Source organism: Rhinatrema bivittatum, chromosome 7 (genome assembly GCF_901001135.1).
Source record: "Rhinatrema bivittatum chromosome 7, aRhiBiv1.1, whole genome shotgun sequence".
Classification (NCBI taxonomy): Eukaryota; Metazoa; Chordata; class Amphibia; order Gymnophiona; family Rhinatrematidae; genus Rhinatrema; species Rhinatrema bivittatum.
Genome location: NC_042621.1, coordinates 180,429,140 through 180,449,760, shown reverse-complemented (window position 1 = coordinate 180,449,760; position 20,621 = coordinate 180,429,140). Strand labels below are relative to the sequence as shown.

The 20,621-nt window shown below is 45.7% G+C and overlaps 1 protein-coding gene across 4 annotated transcripts in view; it reads right to left on the bottom strand.

Moving 5' to 3' along the window:
- ERLIN1 (ER lipid raft associated 1) overlaps window positions 1-20,621 on the bottom strand; it is a 147,959-nt gene that overhangs the window by 85,776 nt on the left and 41,562 nt on the right. For 2 of the 4 annotated variants that reach the window (XM_029609575.1, XM_029609574.1), the window contains exons 4-5: window positions 15,955-16,001; window positions 2,369-2,430 (exon numbers count right to left, since the gene is read on the bottom strand). In XM_029609575.1, the coding sequence (XP_029465435.1) occupies window positions 2,369-2,430; window positions 15,955-16,001 (109 nt within the window). The remainder of the gene's footprint in view (window positions 1-2,368; window positions 2,431-15,954; window positions 16,002-20,621) is intronic. The other 2 variants (XM_029609577.1, XM_029609576.1) reach the window with 1 other exon arrangement.

The window sequence follows — 20,621 nt, the reverse complement described above, 5'->3', positions numbered from 1 at the left end:
ATATAAAAATGGCTGTGAATAGGTCCAAATTCTTCCAACAAATCTGCAAAAGATTTGTGCATTGCCCCTGCACAGCTGATCAAAAAATGTGTGTCCACTTTTAGTCCATAACTTAGTCTACAGAAAGAGTAGCATGTAATTAAAAAAATGATTTTTTAAAATAAAGAATAGGAGAAAAACACCCTAAATTCCTTACCAAGTCTGTTAACTTCATACCAGACCTTTAAAAAGTGTGATACTAGGATTCAAAGAACTAGTCCCATAGTAATAACTGACAGTAAGTGAGAAGAACAAAGCAAGGCAGCCAAGCTATAACTGCAAACTCCAACTCCATCCAAGGATATAGCAAAGGATCAGTTTCCAGCTTATACTCTGTACTTGAGATCTAGTTTTCTTGCCACTGGGGCGCAGGAAATTGGGTTCTCCCACATTCTTGTTTGAAACTCTTGCAGAATATAATGGATTGGAATAGCTGCTTGTTGAGATGGTGGTCTCTAATTTGGAGAGGTTCAAAGACTTATGTGAGGACCCTTGTCTTGATACAAACTTCTGTACCCAATTGTTTAGAAATCTGGAGTAAGAGGTCCTCAGGTGGAGATGAGTATCATGGAGGCTTAGGTAAGGGATCAGAGGGTTGAATCCTCTTTAGATCTGAGTGGGGGAGGGAACACTAAACTAGGACCCCAAAGATGAATTTATTACCTTAGGAGAGAACCTTGGTTGTCTCAGAGGGGTGTACTACTAGTGAACCTCCTGAGACTAGCTGGACTCCACTGCAAACGAGTATCTGGGACTGGAACCATCCTGTGGAGGATGTGATGGTGTATCCCACACATAAGTGGGGAAGCTGGGACTCCTTTTTTGTTGGAGTAAATTTAATATCTTGGAAAGGAGAGGTTGGAGAGTACCCTCCTTACCCCTAGAAGTCAGATGTAATGAGAGTGTTCACCAATTCTGTCACTTGGGCCAAGGGCTGATATGCTCTTGGGCCAGGCATTAAAGGTGGAACATCTTCTGACACCAAAGTAGAAACCCCCTTGCACCTCCTCTAAACACCAGAAAGAAGTCTGAAATTAAGGGAAACATGGAAAAAACAGAATCCAGCATATCTAGATGGAGGCCTTGCTCCAATCTCAATAGTAACATTGCTCTGGTGCTTGGTGAGGGTAAGCATATTAGGTCACCTTCTGCCCCTGACAATCCACTTCTCTGTGTGGGAATTATAGGTAAAGGAGAGAATAGCTGAGTTGGTAGCACCGAAGCATGATGCATCGATGATGGAGCATTCTGTTCTGATGTTCAGAGCAGTAGTGGGAGCAAAGCTCAACTTATAGAGGGCTCTGCGGTTCGGTGTGTCAAGGACTTATGTCGACGATGCAGATGCTTTCTTCTTTGACAAAGCCCTATATGTCAACTGTATCAACAGCAGTGATTGATGCTTTTTCAGAACTGGATGCACTGCCAGCTCCACATAGCATTTCTTGGTTTTAGGTTTGCTTGACGCCGAGGACTTAGCCTGTTCCACCCATGGAGGAGACCTCTTGGAGGAGCTCCTGCTCAACTCGACACCTGGGGAGCATGAAGAAGCTCTGCTCCAGATGGAGGACAGATTACATTGTCCATCCCCTGGATTTCTGTTACCAGGGAGACAAGCAGCCACAGTGATAACAGTCGCCTGGTCATGGTCTGATTCAAGATAGTGGTAACAGAAATCATGTCGCATATACAGTCTTTGAAAACACTTACTGTGGTAGTCTTGAATCCAGACATTCTGAGAAGAAATCTTTTTTAATTTTTATTTTTTATATAGCACTGAATAGTACTTTTTAGGGGGCTACAGAGGCAGCAAAACAACAAAATAATTGAAAATAATATGAAAGATATGATTAAATGAAAACATTTCCAAAGAAACGGTACATGTCTGTGTCAAAGCTCAGACAAAAAAAAGACAGCTCACGAGGCAATATCCACCTGGGAATTCCAGCACATGCTCAGTAGAGCAAAAGCTCTATGATCTTAGAAAGAAGTATCTGTTTGGCACCGTTGGATGATGTTTCCCATTTATCAGTTGCCCCGTTCCCCCTTTCCCTGTTTATTGTAATTTTCCACCTTTTTTACGTTAAAATGTAAACCGATATGATGTGTATTTTAATGTTGGTATAGAAAAGCTGTTAAATAAATAAATAAATAAATAAATAAATGTGTCATGGCTAATTCAACTCTGCTTGTCAATAGAGAACTTCCCAACTTTTAACACAAAAAAGGATGTTTCCCAAAAGTGCATCTAGAATCTCCAACTCTTGGTATCATACCCCAAATCACCAGGGAACTACCCATAAAGTTCTTGCATGAAAAATAATCTCAATACCTGCAGACTGTGTTAACATGTTCACAACTTCAATTCGGTCAAAGTAGATCATAACACCTCCACTGTAACACACCAAAGAATAGACCTCAGCCAATAACCAAAAACTGACCAGATCTTATGCAAAGCCAAAAGTAATACATTCCTGATTAAACAGATTTCATTTACAAGAAATAAAATTTAACACTTCACAAAGCGCAACTATCTGGGAGAAGCCAACAATTTCAAAAAGTGATAGTTTTTACAGTAATTAGTACGGTAATTTCAGAAGACAATTAATTAAAAACATCTCCCATATCACAAATGAGCTCCAAATTAGATTGCAGCCCCTTGTGAACTATTTTCTACAAACACTGTAGATACTTCTAGCACCACACACACAGGCATCAGAATGGGTGGTTCAGGTAGGCTCTGGCCTCACCAAATTTCTGCCATCCCAGAAGAGTTACTGTGGCTCTTGGCATGTGTTTTCTAGTCTTGCTAGATATGCAGATCAGCATGAGTGCCCGTACTCTCGTGCTGATCTGCATATTTCACAAGACCAGTGTTAAGACATTCAGAAAATTGCATGGTGTAGTTGGCAGCAGCACTTCCCCAAGAGACAGCAAGCTGGCCTGTAGGCAGATAAGGGACTGATATGCTGGGGAAAGGGGGTGGGGGTTCCTGCAGCTTAAGGCTTGCTGGGGAAGTTGATCCTGATGCTAGAGACTTGTTGGGGAAGAGGCAGCGGGGGGGGGGGGGGTGTTTGCGGGCTGGCTAGGGAAGAGGTGAGGAACGGCTTCGAGGCTAAATGGGTCCATGCCAGAGTTTCATTGGGTGAGGGGAGGTTACCCGAGGCTGGCTGCAGGAGGATGGATTTGGGTGGTTTGGGCTGACTGGCTGTTGGAGGGGTCAGGTCTGGTAGCTGGCTGCTATGCACAGGGGAAAGAGAGAGAGAGTCAGGGGATACCAGTGCTGGTCAAAGTGATGGTGCTGGGCTGGAAGCAAAATATCACGCGGGAGGGGGTGAGAGGGTTATGATAGGGCCCCCCTGCTCTTGTGGGTGGTGGTGGGGGGGGGGAGGGGTGAGTTCTATGTAAAAAAAAGTCTCCGCTCTCATAGTAACATAGAAAGGATGGCAGAAAAAGACCAAATGGCCCATCCAGTCTGCCCAGCAAGCTCCCATACTTATCAGTTTCACAGACTGCCAAGGTCAGGGCCCTTGTTTGTTACTGTTTGATTCCAACTTCCCACCACCCCTGCTGTTTAAGCAGAACAATGACAGAAGCATGGCAGCTCCAACATAACACCCCCTACTCTCCATAAGAATGATGGAAGCTTGGCTTAAGAATTGGAAGAAATGTATTTGTTTCTAGTTTTCCAGTTTTGTATTGGCTTCTTGGCATTTCCTTTTCAGTTTTTGTCTGCATATTTGTAATCTGTGGTCATTTATTGTTTTCTTAGCATGTAGACAAATAGACTCAGGACCAGTGGGTTTATGCTCCCCTGCCAGCAGATGGAGAAGGAGCAAGCTGACCGAGTATACAGTATACATAACCCTGCAGTTACCCCACCCTGCCAGTATTATTTCTCCAGCAGATGGTGAACATGGATCTCCTTATGGGGATTGCTTTGTGCTTTTTGAAAGGAGAAATCTGAAATTCTAAATTCAGGAAAAGAAATCCCCGCTCTCCTGTGGTGAAACCTATAGGTCCCTTCCCCGGTTTAGAATTCCTGAGAGGATTTCTGTGGTCCCTCAGAGGTGTGCCTTGGTTCAGTAGCTGGGTTTCCCGGCGTGGACTTAACTGCTAGTTCAGCTGAAAGGCAGCAGGTCCAGGAGGCCGAATGTGGTGGTGACAGCAGATACCTTCTTCCCCCGCAGCCAGAAAAAGTCTCTATACTCAGTCATTAAGCGCTGAGCTCAGGCAAGGTATAAAAAAAAAAAAAAAAAAAGGAGGTGGTTTTACCTGAATCAGGAACAGTTAGAGGGGTTTCAGGACTTCCTCCGATCTCGCCACACCGTGCAGACATTCATTCCTGTTCCTTTTGGGGTTGGGGAACTGGGCAGCCTGGCGTGTTGAGTTGACCCCGGTAGGCTAGGTCCCGCACTTAGGCTTTTTCTTGCACGCCGCGTGGTAGGCCAAAGCGACCATTTTCACACGCTCTTGTGTGTGTTCTGCTGCCCTCTATAGATTGTCAGTGTTTTGTCTTCTCATCCTGATGTGAAGCACCTTAGGTCTCCCCTTGAGGATACCAGTTCCATTGTGGAATCTTAATTTGGTGCTGGACTTTTTGGCGAGCCATACATTCCAACCACTGCATAGCCTTTCCTTACAGTTGTTGACTTTGAAAACTGTGTTCCTGGTGGCTATATGTTCTGTGCATCAGATTTCTGAGCTGCAGGCAATATCTTGCCGGGAGCTGTTCCTTCGGGTGACTCCGGGGGCGTTACAGCTGCGTACTGTTCTATCCTTCTTGCCCAAGGTAGTCTCGGACTTTCATTTGAATCAGTCCATCTCCTTGCCATCCCAGGATAATGTCAAGTATGCAGTGGAGTTTCGCCTTTTGTGCTCCCTGGATGTTAAGCGTCTTGTCGTGTGGTATCTGGAGGTCTCAGAGTCTTTTCGAAGACTGATCACCTGATTGTTCTCCATGGCAAGAGTAAGCAGGGCGCTCCGGCTTCGCGGGCTACCATAGCTCGCTGGATTGAGGAGGTGGTCGTGGTCTCAAATGGCGTAAGAACCCTTCGACCGACACACTTTCAAATTACAAAGCCCACCTTAATGTATACAGGATTGCCATCCTCAAAGCCAAAAAAGACTTTTTTGCAAAAAAAATACACAACTTCACTTTCGACCCCAAAGCTTTATTCTCTTTTGTATCATCTCTTACAAAACCTTCGCCCCCTATCATCCCTGACGATCAAGCTTCCATCAAAGCTACCGAACTCGCCATCTACTTTGAAAATAAGATAACCAACCTCCTCAAGCCTATCACTATCGCTTCAGCTCAACTGACAACCCCTCCTTCCAGCACCTCATCACGGACAAGGAGTTCCAACCTTTCATCCTTCGAGTCACCATCCTCTTTAGAGATCGAAAGCATCCTCAAAAAGCTAAAACCTTCTTCACACCAGTTGGATGCAATTCCCTCCAATCTTCTCCTCTCCATTCCCAACATCATTTCCAAATCATTGGCAGACATCATCAACTGCTCTTTATCTCAAGGAAAGGTTCCAGAACAATTAAAAATAGCCATTCTAAAACCCTTACTAAAAAAAACCCAACCTTCCGACGTCCGACCCAGCCAACTTCCGTCCAATAGCCAATCTTCCCCTGATCTCCAGAGTAATGGAAAGAATTGTAAACAAGCAACTGTCCGACTACCTAGAAGAGAACAACATACTCTCCCCCTTCCAGTTCAGATTCAGAAAATCTCAAAACACGGAAGCCCTACTATCCTTCCTATCAGACACCATCTTACTTAACATGGAAAGAAAACAACCCTACCTTCTTGCCCTTCTTGACTTATCCGCCGCTTTCGATACGGTTAATCAAGCCTTTCTACTTGAGCGCTTATCAGAGATCGGCATCCAAGGAGAAGCTCTGAGTTGGTTCAAATCATTCCTCGAAAATAGATTTTACAAAGTTAGAATTAACAATAAAGAATCACTCCCTATCAAATCAATCCTGGGAGTCCCACAAGGATCATCCCTCTTCCCCACGCTTTTTAACATCTATCTGCTGCCTCTCTGCCATCTTCTCTCCAACCTTAAATTAAAATTCTACATTTTTGCCGATGACGTCCAAATTCTACTTCCCATCTCCGAATCCCTGCAAAAAACATGGGCACACTGGAACCACTGTCTACAATCGATCAATACCTTACTCACCAGCCTGAACCTTATTCTTAACTCTAATAAGACAGAAATTCTCATCATCTCCCCAGATGACTCCCACAATCCCCTTAATTCACAAAACGCAGCTCAATTTGCAAAAACATTCATCAACCACTCCCCATTGGTCAGAGACTTAGGGGTTCGGCTTGATAACCTCTTCAACCTTAAATCATTTGTCCTAAATACAACTAAAGAATGCTTCTATAAACTCCAAGTTCTCAAAAATCTTAAACCTCTCCTACACTTCAGCGACTTCCGGCTAGTAGTCCAGGCTATCATCCTCACTAAGCTTGACTACTGCAATGCTCTTCTCCTTGGCCTCCCTGAGATAACAACCAAACCCTTACAGATGGTCCAGAATGCTGCGGCTAGATTACTCACGAACTCAAACAAAAGAGCTCACATCACACCTATATTACAAAGACTCCACTGGCTTCCCATAAAATCCAGGATCACCTTCAAAACATTGATGATGATCCACAAGGACATTCACGGCATCGCCCACCTCAAATTAAGCTCCCAACTCAGCTTACACACATCCGATAGACCGATCAGAAACGCTTACAAAGGAACCTTATACGCCCCACCAATCAAAACCACTCTAAGAAAACACGCCATCTCTACAGCTGGCCCCACCATTTGGAACTCGCTAACTCCGGAGCTACATCAAGAACCTTGTACCCAATCTTTTAAGAAACACCTCAAAACTTGGCTCTTTAGAAAAGCATTCCCGGAGTCTCAAGAACACTCAGACACGGGTCAAAGGACATAACTGGACAGCAGAGAGCCACACTCTCGTCCCTGACCACCTTCACTAGTCCACCTTAGCAAGTCTTAATGCCACTCCTCCCCTCTCTCTTCTATCCCTTCTCTCATCCTACCCCTTACCTTCCCGACCTCCCCCATCCTTAAACTCTACATTACGCCTATCAGCTACAACATCACTACGGCACTGTTGCTCCATCTAAATGTGCCTTTGTTCTTTGTCACACTCATATTGGGTTTAGTCTTGAAGACTGTCTGTCTGATTTGTTGATTTATACTTTTTTTACTCTTTACTTATGTTTTCTTATAATGTTACTCATAATGCTTTTGTTTATGACAACTTGTTTCAATGTAACGCCACAGCTGCGATTGTTCAGTTTTAATGGAAACCGATCTGATTTGATATCTTCTTTCAAGAATGTCGGTATATAAGAATTCTAAATAAATAAATAAATAAATATGTGGATGCTGGAAAGTTGTCTACTCAGGTTAGGGCTCATTCCACTAGGGCTCAGGCAGAGTCATGGGCAGAGGTTAGTCTGTTGTCTCCCGCCAATATTTGCCAAGCTGCAACGTGGTCCTCCTTACACATTTTTTCCAGGTTTTATCGTCTGAATGTGCAGGTCCGGGAGGATGCGGTCTTTGCACCTGCAGTGTTGACTGGATTGCAGGCAGCCTCCCACCATGTTGGGGAGTAGCTTTGGTACAACCCACTGGGCCTGAGTCCATCTGTCTACATGCTAGGAAATGGAGAAATTACTTACCTGATAATTTCGTTTCCTTAGTGTAGACAGATGGACTCAGCTTCCTGCCCTTGGCTGCCACGTGAGTGGGTCAAAAGTCCTCCTGTGGGGCTCTGGGTCCCAAGGGATTACTAGGAAGTGTTCATCCAGTCCCTAGCTTGGGGTACCTAGAATCTTATGTGAGTTCAGTGTTTATGGTTGGTTGAGTACAGTTCTGGTTACCTGTTTTTTAATCAAGTTTTTTGCTAGTCTGTACACAGTTGCTTTTGAAGAGAATATTGGCAGACTAGGATCACTACAGGGTTATATATATTGTGACGTCAGGGAGTAAAAACTCACTGGTCCTAAGTCCATCTGTCTATACTAAGGAAAATGAAATTATCAGGTAAGTAATTTCTCCAATATTTGATGAAGGTCTTTCTGTGTTCTGCAAATATGACCAACCTGATGTATTCTGCTAGCATGTGTAGCAGTCTTATTCTTTGTGTCTTCTTAACAGATGTTGCAGGTCCTGGTGTAATATTTGCAGTGCTGTCTTTTAATAGGTAAAGTTGTTTCTGTTGTAAGTCCTGTGAGTTAATGTTTCTTTAGTAGGGCAGGTTAGCTTAATATGGCCTAAGTGTTTTTCTTTTCTTTTTTTTTTTGCAGGATTCTGTATTATTTCACAAGGTGCTTAGTACTGGAGGGAGTTACTGTTACTTAGATGACACCAAAATTTGAATATTTTTCTTTGTATGGAGAGGTACATAGGGAAATATTCTGCTCTGCCCTCTTTTTAGAGTATATGTTTGTGTGGGGTTTCCTGTGGATACAGACTATAATATTTATAGAACTGGAGATACAGAATTTATATATTGGGTTCGTTTTGCACAATGACAAGAACAAACTCACTTGTAAATCAGGGTATGCTGGATAGGATCTCAATTTCTCCAATTTACTGCTAGTGCTCTTCTTAATACTTGAATTGTGCTAAATGGCTTCTTTCTGAATCTTCTTCAGTGTAATATATACAGACAATACTTCAAGGTGAGGTTGGATGTTCTTTATAATCAAGCAAGTGGTGCCCAAACAATTAGGACTGTTTCTGTATAAGAAAATTATTCCTTACCTGCTAATTTTTGTTCCTGTAGTACCACGGATCAGTCCAGACAGTGGGTTATATCCCCCTTCCAGCAGAGGGAGTCAGAGGAAAACTTGAAGGGCGCTCTCCCAGTCACAGGTGCGGCCTCTGTGTCCCTTCAGTATTAAGAATATCAAAGCCAGAAGAAAACGGAGGATGGATCATGGAAAATCAACAAATAACTGGAAACATATACAAAATGTAAGAAACCTTGAGTTTAACATCAAGAAAACAACTTGCAAACTGAACCATTAAACAGGTACAGACAGTCTGAAATCTCCCCATCAATCAAGCTGGAGGATAATCCCAAAAACCCATGAAAATCTGAGGGCGGGCGTCTGGACTGATCCGTGGTACTACAGGAATGAAAATTAGCAGGTAAGGAATAATTTTCTTTTCCCTGTACGTACCCGGATCAGTCCAGACAGTGGGATGAACCAAAGCTTCCCTACGTAGGGTGGGCCCCGGATAGCCCTGCTCGAATGACCTTAGTGCCAAACGAGCCAAAAACCGGAGGTTGGAGATTTAACCGATAATGACAAGCAAAAGTGTGCCACGACTTCCAGGTAGCAGCTCTGCATATCTCCTGTGGAGAGACTGCTTGGGTTTCCGCCCAAGAGGCTGCTTGAGACCGAAGCGAGTGAGCCTTAATGCCCTCCGGAGGTTGCTTCCCGGCACCAATATATGCTGCAGAGATGGCTGCCTTCAGCCAGCGAGCAATAGTAGTTTTGGAAGCCACATTCCCCTTCCTGGGACCGCTCCAGAGGACAAAGAGATGGTCCGATAGTCTGAAGTCATTGGTAACCTCCAAGTAGCGAAGAAGAACTCGCTTGACATCAAGCCAAAGTTCCTTGGAATCCTCGTCAGGAAAGGATGGAAGCTCCACTGATTGGTTCAAATGAAAGGCTGAGACCACCTTCGGCAGAAAAGAGGGCACTGTACTCAAGGATACTCCCGAGTCCGAGGAGCGGAGGAAGGGCTCTCTGCATGACGGCGCTTGAATCTCCGAGATTCTGCGGGCAGAACAGATAGCCAAAACTGTCTTGAGAGTTAAATCTTTGAGTGTAGCTCTGTGCAATGGCTTGAAGGGCGGGCCACCCAAGATCCGAAGAACCAAATTTAGGCTCCAGGAGGGACATAAGCGGCGAACCGGTGGATGTAGGTGCTTCACTCCCCTTAAAAAGCGGACTATGTTCAGATGCGAGGAAAGAGGAGCACCGTCAGGCGACGGATAAGAGATCCAAGGACGGCCACCTGAACCCTCAGGGAATTGTAAGCCAAATTTTTCTCAAGGTCTCGCTGTAGAAAGGAGAGGATCTGGACTACTGAAGCGTGACTTGGCAATATCTGGATGGAATCACACCAGACCTCGAAAAAACTTTCTAGACCCAGGCATTGGAAATAGAAGAGGATGTCTTCCTGGCCCTCAGGAGCGTCGAGATAACCTGCTCCAGGTAGCCCCGTCTCCGCAATCTGCGCCTCTCAAAAACCAGGCCGCAAGACAGAAGCAATCTGCCCAGTCGAAAAATAGAGGAACCTGACGCAGCAGATTCCCCAGGCGAAGAGGGCTGTCCACAGTGAGGTTGACGAGGTCCGCGAACCATGGTCTTCGGGGCCACTCCGGTGCTACCAAGATTACTGGCCCCTGGTGAATTTCTATCCAAAGCACCTTGCCCACCAGGGGTCATGGTGGGAACACAGAGCAGGAGATGTGTCAGCCATGGGAGACTAGGGCATCCACGCCTTCTGCGCCGTGCTCCCTTCTGCGACTGAAGAAGCGTGGAGCCTTCGCATTCCGCTGAGTGGCCATCAGGTCCAGATGGGGGGACCCCCACCGTCTGACGAGCAATGCCATCGCTTCGGCGGAGAGCTCCCACTCCCCAGATCTATGTGCTGACGGTTTAAGAAGTCCGCCTGAACGTTGTCAACCCCTGCTATGTGGGAGGCTGCCAGCCGGGAGAGGTGGAGTTCCACCCAAGCCATTAACTTGTCCATCTCCAGAGAGACATGCTGGCTCTTTGTTCCCCCTTGACGGTTGATGTATGCCACTGTCGTCACATTGTCGGAGAGGATCCTTACCGCTCGGTGATGAACCAGAGGGAGGAAATGCTTTAACGCGAGACGAACCGCTCTGGTCCCCAGACAGTTGATTGGCCATGTCATCTGCACTGACGACCATCGTCCCTGAGCAGACTGCGATTGACATACCGCTCCCCAGCCGGAGAGACTGGCATCCGTGGTGATGATCACCTACTGAGGGATCTCTAAGTCCACTCCCAGAAGCAAGTGGTCCAGACAGAGCCACCAGCTTAGGCTGTCCTTGGCAACCTCTGACAGGGGCAGGAGGGCTTGGAACTCTTGCGACCCAGGCTTCCAGTGGGAGAGCAACACTCTCTGCTACGGTCTCATATGTGCAAAGACCCAAGGAACTAGATCTATAGTTGAAGCCATCAAGCCCAGGACCTGAAGATAATCCCATGCTGTGGGGAGAGGGAGACAGCGGAATTGCTATACCTGCGATATAAGAGACTGAGCACAATCATGACGGAGGAAGACCTTGCCCACGCTAGTATCAAAGTGTGCTCCCAAAACGTCGATCGTCTGTGAGGGCGAAAGGCTGCTCTTGGCAAAGTTGACGACCCATCCCAGAGAGTGCAGAAGGTGAAAGACTCTGTTGACTGCCCGTTGACAAAGGTCCAGGGTCTTTGCTCAGATGAGCCAGTCATCCAGGTAGGGATGGACCAGAATCCTTTCTCTTCGTAGGGTTGCCGCCACCACCACCATAACTTTGGTGAAAGTGCGTGGAGCAGTCGCCAGACCGAATGGTAAGGCCTGAAATTGAAAATGTCAGAGTATCTTGAACCGAAGGAAACGATGCTGTTTCAGGATAGGGATGTGAAGGTAAGCCTCCGTCAGATCCAAGGTGGCTAGGAATTCTCCACCATGAACCGCTGCTATTAAAGACTGCAACGTTTCCATCCTGAAGAGTGGGATTTTGAGGGCCTTGTTGACCATCTTGAGATCCAGGATTGGCCGGAAGGCGCCCTCCTTTTTGGGGACAACGAAGTAGACGGAATAATGGCCTGACCCATGTTCCGACGGAGGCACCGAGAGGATGGCCCCTAGGTCCAGGAGTCGGTCTAGCATTTGTCGAACTATACGTTGTTTCTGCAGCGTTCCGCAGAGAAAAGAGAAACCTGTCTCTTAATGGGCAAACAAATTCTAAAGCGTAGCCGTGCTGTAGAATATCCAGGACCCATTTGTCCGAAGTAATTTTGACCCACTCCTCGAAGAAGAGGGAAAAACGTCCCCCTATCCTGAGAGTTGAGGAGTGGATTGGCAAGGCTTCATTGGGCAGGCTTGGAGGGGGCCCCTTGGGAGAAACCATCTCTGGCTGGTCTGTGGCCCCGAAAGGACTGAGACCAGGACTGCGACCGTGAGGAAGGAAGTCTTTGTGAAGATGGTCTTGACTGACGAAAACTACGCTGCCCCCGGAATCAGCTTCTGGTAGAGTTGAAGGTCCTGAAGGTCCAAGGACGATCCTCCGGCAACTTATGCACTTTATTCTCTCCCAGGGATTTGATGATCTGCTCTAGATCTTCCCCAAACAACAACTTGCCCTTGAAGGGAAGAGAACCCAACTGAGTCTTAGAAGAGGCATCCGCTGACCAGTTACGAAGCCAGAGAAGACGTCTAGCAGAAACTGCTGATACCATCGATCTAGCCAAGACGCGGGAAAGATCGTATAAAGCATCTGCTCCATAAGCTAATACCGCTTCTAAACGTTCTGCTTGCTGCGCTTCCTCCGGAGGCAGATCTTGAGTACAAAGTAGCTGTTGGACCCAACGGAGACCAACGCGCTGCATCAGAGAGCTACAGGCTGTGGCTCTGACCCCTAAGGCTGAAACTTCAAAGATCCTCTTGAGGTAAACCTCGAGTTTCCGATCCTGTAAGTCCTGGAGGGCAGCTCCACTAGTCACTGGAATAGTAGTTCTTTTAGTGACTGCCGAGACTGACGCGGCAACTTTGGGAACCTTGAGGAGTTCCAAATACTCCTCCGGGAGGGGGTAGAGCTTTTCCATAGCCCTGCTGACCCTTAGACTAGCCTCCGGCGAGTCCCATTCCCTGGACAACAACTGAAGTAACATAGGGTGGAAAGAAAAGGTGCTTGCCGGCGGGCACAGCCCAGCAAGGACAGGGTCACCCTTCTTAGTTCCCGAAAGAGTAACTGGAGACTCCTGAGGAGCATCAATATCTAACTCCGCCAGAACATGGGGGATGAGGGGGTCCAACTCATCCTTTTGGAATAAACGCAGAACCCATGGGGCATCGCCTTCCACTTGCACATATTCATCCGGCATATCTTGGTCAGTATTTGGTGGTGGGCAGAGATCCTGAGGAGAAGGATCAGGCTGCGTAACCACCCTAACCCGGGAGGAACCCTGAGAACTTCCTGCAGCATCGAGGGAATCCGAGACTCTGACAACTTTGGGAGGAGTAGGTCCAGGAGCTAGATGCTGCTACTGCTCCAAACTGGCTAAGTAAGCCTTATGCAGAGATAAAATAAATCTGCTGAGAAAATGGATGGGAGGGGGTCCGGGGTGGGGGGTCAGGGGGGCCCCCCGAAGGAGTCTCTTGATCAGGGAGGTTCTCCAGAGTCAGGATCGGTGGAGAAAGCACATCTAAATCCTCAGGGGGCTGCTGTGGAGCAGCCGGCACAGAAAACAAAATGTCCGCCGTTCCCTCTTTGGACGGGAGAGGAGCCGACCCCCCATTGAGCCACCACGCTTGAGAGCGCATTGAGGAACGCCCCCGCTGGCCTCGAGGTACCCTCCCTCCCAGGGAGGCATCTCAAACACAGGCCCTGGTGGGAGAGACGGGTCCCCGGCTCTCCACAAGCCGAACATCGCGAAGATCGCGGCATGGGGGAAGAAAAGGTAAACAAACTATAGAAAACTTCCCCCGAAGCCTGTGAGGAGCGGGAAACAGCAAAAAACCTCCGCTCAGGTAAGAAACAACGACCCAATAAATGTCCTCTTAAAGAGTCCTATTATATTTTATTTATTTATTTTTTTTAAAGCGGAGGAATGCCGCATCTCTGCAAGTGCTGCCCTGAGGTAAACGGCTTCTCAGGACAGCGGGTCGTTGTGGGGGGAGAGGTTGCACCACCAACATGCACCCCCAGACAGCCAAAACTGAATCTGTGAAGTAAAAAATTACAGACACTTACCCCAAGTTTAAAACAACATTAAACTAGCCTGCTGCCGGTTCTGTCTGCAAGAAGATTTACTTACAGGCCGATACAATACAGTGCGCTCCAACAGAGCGCACTGTTAACCTGCCCTTGGACGCGTGTTTTCCCTTACCCCTTATTCAAGCAAATGCATGTTGATGGCCCTATTAGATATGCCCACGCGATACAGAAAGTAAAATGTGCAGCCAAGCCGCACATTTTACTTTAAGAAATTAGCGCCTACCCAAAGGTAGGCGCTAGTTTCTGCCGGCACCGGGAAAGTGCACAGAAAAGCAGTAAAAACTGCTTTTCTGTGCACCCTACGACTTAATATCATGGCATCCGGTTTCTGAGCCCGTGGTGTCAGCGGGCTCGAGAACCTACGCCGGCAAAATTGAGCGTCGGCTGTCAAACCCGCTGACAGCTGCCACTCTGGGTCAAAAGGAGGCGCTAGGGACGCGCTAGTGTCCGTAGCGCCTCCTTTTGCCCGTTTCTACTGCACCACCTAATTTAAATACAGAATCGCGCACACAGGTGAGTGGCCTGTGCGCGCGCCAGGAGAGCGGGCGTTCGTCCGCTCTCCCGCGGACTTTACTGAATCGGCCCGTTAGAAAGCAGGGAGAAAGGTCTCAAACTTTCTCGGGTTATATATTTCTTTTTTTTTATATGATCCATCCAACAGAGAGAAACAAAAATTAGTGAAAGTAGAGATGAAAAGGGAAATTCAAACCCTCTAGAGAGATTAGTAGGGAACCGCAGGTTCTGTGACTTTCCTCTGCTGGAGTCAGAGCAATACTGAAGGGACGCAGAGGCCGTACCTGTGACTGGGAGAGCACCCTTCAAGTTTTCCTCTGACTCCCTCTGCTGGAAGGGGGACATAACCCACTGTCTGGACTGATCCGGGTACGTACGGGGAACTTCAGGCCACAATTTTTTGGTTTCAGATTACATCTCTTGGTACTTGATTATCTTTTCTCTCTCAATAGATAGTACAGAATAATCACTTAGTACTGATACATCTATTAGTTATACTGTTCTGTCATTTTTTCCTTTACCATTATATCTGTTTTCAAACCTCAAGCTTTTTATTGGTTGGTTTGAGAATTATACTGTATTTTTTCAATATTATTTGATTTATATTCTGCCTTTCAGCATTTCAAAGAGAATCACATTCAGTCATTGATTTACATGAAGAATATATGTAGAAAGATTTATATTAACTGTAACTTAAAGTAAGAAATTGTCAGTGGAAGCTGGGGACAGACTTTGGTTGATTTGCCTACCACCTCCACCCAAAAAGGCGTTCCGCTGCCCCTGACCACACAAATAATATGTATATCATTTTTAAAGTATCGTATTATTAAAAGACTAATTATCAGTTATTTCAGTAGTATGGGATCTATTTAATGTTTGGGTACTTGTAACCTGGATTGGTCACTGATTGTAATAGGATGCTGGGCTTGATGGACCCTCGGTCTGACCCAGTATGGCAATTTATGTTCTTATCTGACAAGCTCATATGCGATAATAAGAAAACATTTTTTTAAGAAAAGTTTTTCATCTACAGTTTTAAACTTATGCAGAAAGAAAAGCTTGCATGGTAATGGGTATGAATGGAACTGTGAAATAAGGCAAAAGATTAGCACAAGAGAAAATCAACAACTCTAAACATATAAGTAGGTTTCTGAAAAAATCAGCTTGCTGTTACCACCAGAAATACATAGTCAGTTGTGTCTTATTGCTCAGAAAAAAAGGTACCCAATCAAGAGACATGAAACACTATGCAATTTGCGAGTTTAATTAGGCAGAATCAGCAAGAGGAGAAACAAAACAGAACAATGAATACTATACCTGGTTCCACAAGGCACATTTTTCACTTCATCAGTTTGCAATGTTGTCTGAAAAAGATAAAATAAATTTACTAACAGTTCCACCATATAGTGATAGATCCACTGTCTTACAACACAATTTATGGTTTATTTTTAGAAAATTTGGTAATCCTGTGGTAGATTAGCCAAATAAGAAGGGGCTGACTGAATATGGCATTTAAAACTGAGGATTTTAAATTTTTCTCTGTAGACAGTAGGCAGCTAATGCAGCTCTTGCATAATATATGAATACGTCTTAGCCTCCACCAAAAAACATACAGCAGTATTCTACAAGAGCTGCAGTCACTTAAAATTGGCCATCGGCATGCCTGTGCAAGTGAGACCACTCAAGGGCCAGGCCATAAGACAGAATGGAGCTGGATCCTCCATGAGAATCAGGCATTTGTGTAAAAGACCCTAAACCCCTAATTGACGGGAGGCTCTGACCTGCAACCGCATCAGATCTGCATACTATGGACTTCTTTGTCAATCCTGAACTAGAATGTCCAATGATGTATGATCCTCTATCTCAGAGTTCTGCCTGCAAAAGGCTACAGAGAAAAAAAAAAACAAAGCTCATTCTTCAGCCATGGCTAAATCAGGGCATTGATTGCATTGGAACCCCATTCCTTCCAACAACTGAAGATCTTACCAGTCTTGGAGTTCATAGGAGCTACTATCATATCCTGAAGGGAGAGCTACACCAGCCTATCATCTGGAAGGCTTCCCAGCTGTGCTCCAACTCTTCAAGGTCCAATGTGCTTTTGCTGAGAATATCAGCCTGAATGTTCTCCACTGCTGCTATGTGAACTGCTGATATTTGCGGAAGATTTTATTCGGCTCACTAAAAGAGAAGAGCCATCCTTTGGGCAGGCATTAGGCTCTGAGTGCTCCCTTGTCTGTTCACAAAAGCCACGTCTGTGACATTATCCAAGAGCACACAAAATACTGCTCCCTTTACCAGAGGAAGATAATATAGAAGGGTTTGTCTGATCACTGGTTTCTAGCATGTGCATGAACCACGGGGCCTCCATCTCAATCCAGGGACCTTATTCTACATGATCGCAACAATGGGCTTTCCAGCTCATCAAGCTTGCGTCAGAGGTAACTACAGTCCAAAGGGGAGGCTCCAGACTGATTCCCTTTGAAAGTTTAAAGAAACCACCCACCAAGATAAGCTCTTCCCATTAGGAGAAGGAGAGCTTCAAATTCTTGAGACTGCAGGGACCAATGAGACAGAAGTATGAAGAAGCTGCATATGAGCCCATGGGACCACATCCAAAGTAGGTGTCACAGAACTCAAGAGCTGAAGGTAATGCCAAGCCCTGGGGGCTTCCTGAAGCTCTGCTACTCTTCCTGCATTAAGAAAATATGGCTGACTGATGTCGAAATGACCTCGCAGAAACTCCAGAGACTGCAAAGGGACCAGATCGCTTTTCACAAAGTTCACTAACCAACCAAGATCTGTACCTGTTCGAGAACAATTGATCTTCTTGAAACAACTTGGCCCTTATTGGCTAATCATCCAGGTATAGAAAGACCATGAGACTCTTTATGAAAGTGGATTCTATTACAATCATCTTAACCCTGGTTCTTGGCACTGTGGCAAGGCTGAAAGGGCTATGAACTAGAAATGTTTCCTAGAATGTAAAAATGAAGAAACTTTTCTTTCCCCAACAAGAATATGAAAATACACCTCAGATACTTTCCTTGCCTCACCATCATAATTTACTGAACAAAGAAGTTCCATATGGAAATGGGGTATCCGATCACAGCTGTTGACTCCTTTCAAAATGAAAATATACCTTGACCCCGAGATTCAAATGGCACCGGAACCACAGCCAACAATTCTTTAGGCTCTCCATAGAGCTCTCCACCACAAGCTTCTTGGAACTTGATGTGCATGGGGATTCCATAAAAGTATTGGAAATAGGAAAAGAAAATTATTCCTTACCTGCTAATTTTTGTTCCTGTACCACCACGGATCAGTCCAGACCATGGGTTATGCCTCCCTTCCAGCAGATGGAGACAGAGAAAAACTTGAAGGGTGCTCTCTAACAACCTGGTGCACCCCCCTGCGTCCCTTCAGTATTAAGAATATCAAAGCTGGAAAAACACGAACCAACTGATGAATAATCAAGAAAAATCGAAACATATGTAACTATATACAGTCCATCTTAGGACAAAAAAAAAAAAAAAAAGTTAAGAGAAACTTGCAAATGGAAAACCCGAGCATTCGAGATTCTTTGCATTATCTTAATAGTGTTTTCGTGCTGGGTATCTGCGCCAAAAGAAAGATCTGTGAAAGACCAAACCATAAAGACCAGCGGGTGGGTGTCTGGACTGATCCGTGGTACAACACAAACAATAGATGCCAGGTAATGTCCGTTAAGATGCTTTATTAGGAGACTTGTATGTCCAATAAAATTAACAAAGAAAAACTACAAAAATTAAAATAGACGGAGCACAAGGGTTGCACGAAGGGGTGCACAAAGGGGAGTGTTGTGCATTGAGTAAAAAAGAACTCTCAGATTAGTTTTAAATGTGCCCCATGCTAACTTCATGGAGTGCCCCCTAGTCTTTCTACTATCCGAAAGAGTAAATAACCGAAAGAGTAAATAACCGATTCACATCTACCCGTTCTAGACCTCTCAATTTTAAACATTTCTATCATATCCCCCCTCAGCCATCTCTTCTCCAAGCTGAAAAGTCCTAACCTCTTTAGTCTTTCCTCATAGGGGAGCTGTTCCATTCCCCTTATCATTTTGGTAGCCCTTCTCTCTAACCTGGAGTAAATCCGAAAGAGTAAATAACCGAAAGAGTAAATAACCGATTCACATCTACCCGTTCTAGACCTCTCAATTTTAAACATCTCTATCATATCCCCCCTCAGCCGTCTCTTCTCCAAGCTGAAAAGTCCTAACCTCTTTAGTCTTTCCTCATAGGGGAGCTGTTCCATTCCCCTTATCATTTTGGTAGCCCTTCTCTCTAACCTGGTGTGCCCCCTGCCCCCTGCATGCTTCAAGTGTATCTCCCTATCCTGAGGATCTATGAGGGCCATACCTCCTCCAATTGGCATGACAGTCTTGTGGGGACACAGCCAAAATCAGGATACCGACCCAAGGCATCTGAAAAAGGTGTTAACTGACCTCACCTGGCAACAGATATCACTTATTTAAGATCTTAATACCCTTGAGACCCCACTTAGGGAAATCCCATTCAAATTCAACCATATCCTCAACTGCCTTGTGAAGAGAAAAGCCTTTAGAGAGACACCCAAAAGAATAGATTTTCAAGTAGGAGCCTCCTCAATCTTAGACATCCGAAGAGACATCACCACCTGGGAGATCAGAGAAAGTGCCTCATCCTTATGGAATAACCAAATGATGGAGAAGTCTTCTCCCTCAGAAGACAACTACCCTTTCTCCAAAGACGACCAAAGGCTGTCTGCATCAAGTTCCTCCTCTGCTCCAGAATCCAGAGGAGACCTTGGAGAGGACCACCACCCACATCAAGCTCAAAACCTTTTGCCCAAAACCTCTTTTGTTCCCCAAGAGAGAACTGAAGCAGCCTCTTTACCCACTGTCACCGGGGATCCTCCCCAATCAGATACCTGGATTGTTCAAAAAGCTTGAAGGAACCTACAAAAACTTCGGAGATAAGGTCCCTTGGAAAGGAGGATAAGAGAGAAGAAAAGAGACCAGCAGAAATCTTGTGCTATTTCCCCTTCCAGAGACAATACCGAGCCCCCCCACCCCCCCGGAGCAAAAAACCCCACAAATTCAAAACAGATTGCAGGCTAGAATGGGTGTATGGACAATCTAAAATGGTGGCAAATCCTGCTGCAGTACGGCCCTCACAGACAGAAGAGGAAGTTAAGGCACTTGACCCTGCAGAACTCTCCATTGCTCCAACAGTAGGGGAGCAAGACGACCTCCTTGACCATCTCTCTCACATTAGAATCACTGCCCCCATCACACACAAGGCAGTAAATGCCAGTTGTACTGCGTATGTGCTTGCTCCTGTACAGGACCATGCTCTGAAATAAAAATGCCTAAAGAATGGACCCAGCTGGAGCCATCTTAAAATCTTCCTCCATGGGCCCAATGTGAACTTTTCCATAAAACATGCACAGCTGAGTGCTTTCTCTCCTGTGCTGCCGGACCTTCTGCTCTTTTTAAAGCAACATTATCCAAACAGAGTTAAATATAGAGAGAGACTTAGAGAAGAGGAGGAGGAGAAGGGGCTGAAAAAAAGGGGTAGGGTCCAAGGCAGTCTTTCCCCCCCCCCCCCCCCGCCCAGAAAGAAGGCTCTGACTTAGAGGGTACCTCCTAAACTAGCCCAATACTCCCCTGAGATCAACCAGGCCTGGGAGAACCTGGGAGCTGCATAACCACACTCACTCAACAAAAAAAAAAAAAAAAAAAAAAAGTGCCCTAGGAACCTGACCGAAAACCTGCACCATCAGGGAAATAATTCAAAGAACTGCTGCCCCAAGGAACAGAAAGACACTGAACACAAAAAGCAGAACTGAAAACAAGCTCCTCCAGGTGAGACTGTGAGCCAGACAATGGGAGCTAGAGATCCTCCTGCACTAACCCAGTGTGCTATCATCTGCAGGAGACAAAAAATACTGGCCTTTTGCCTATG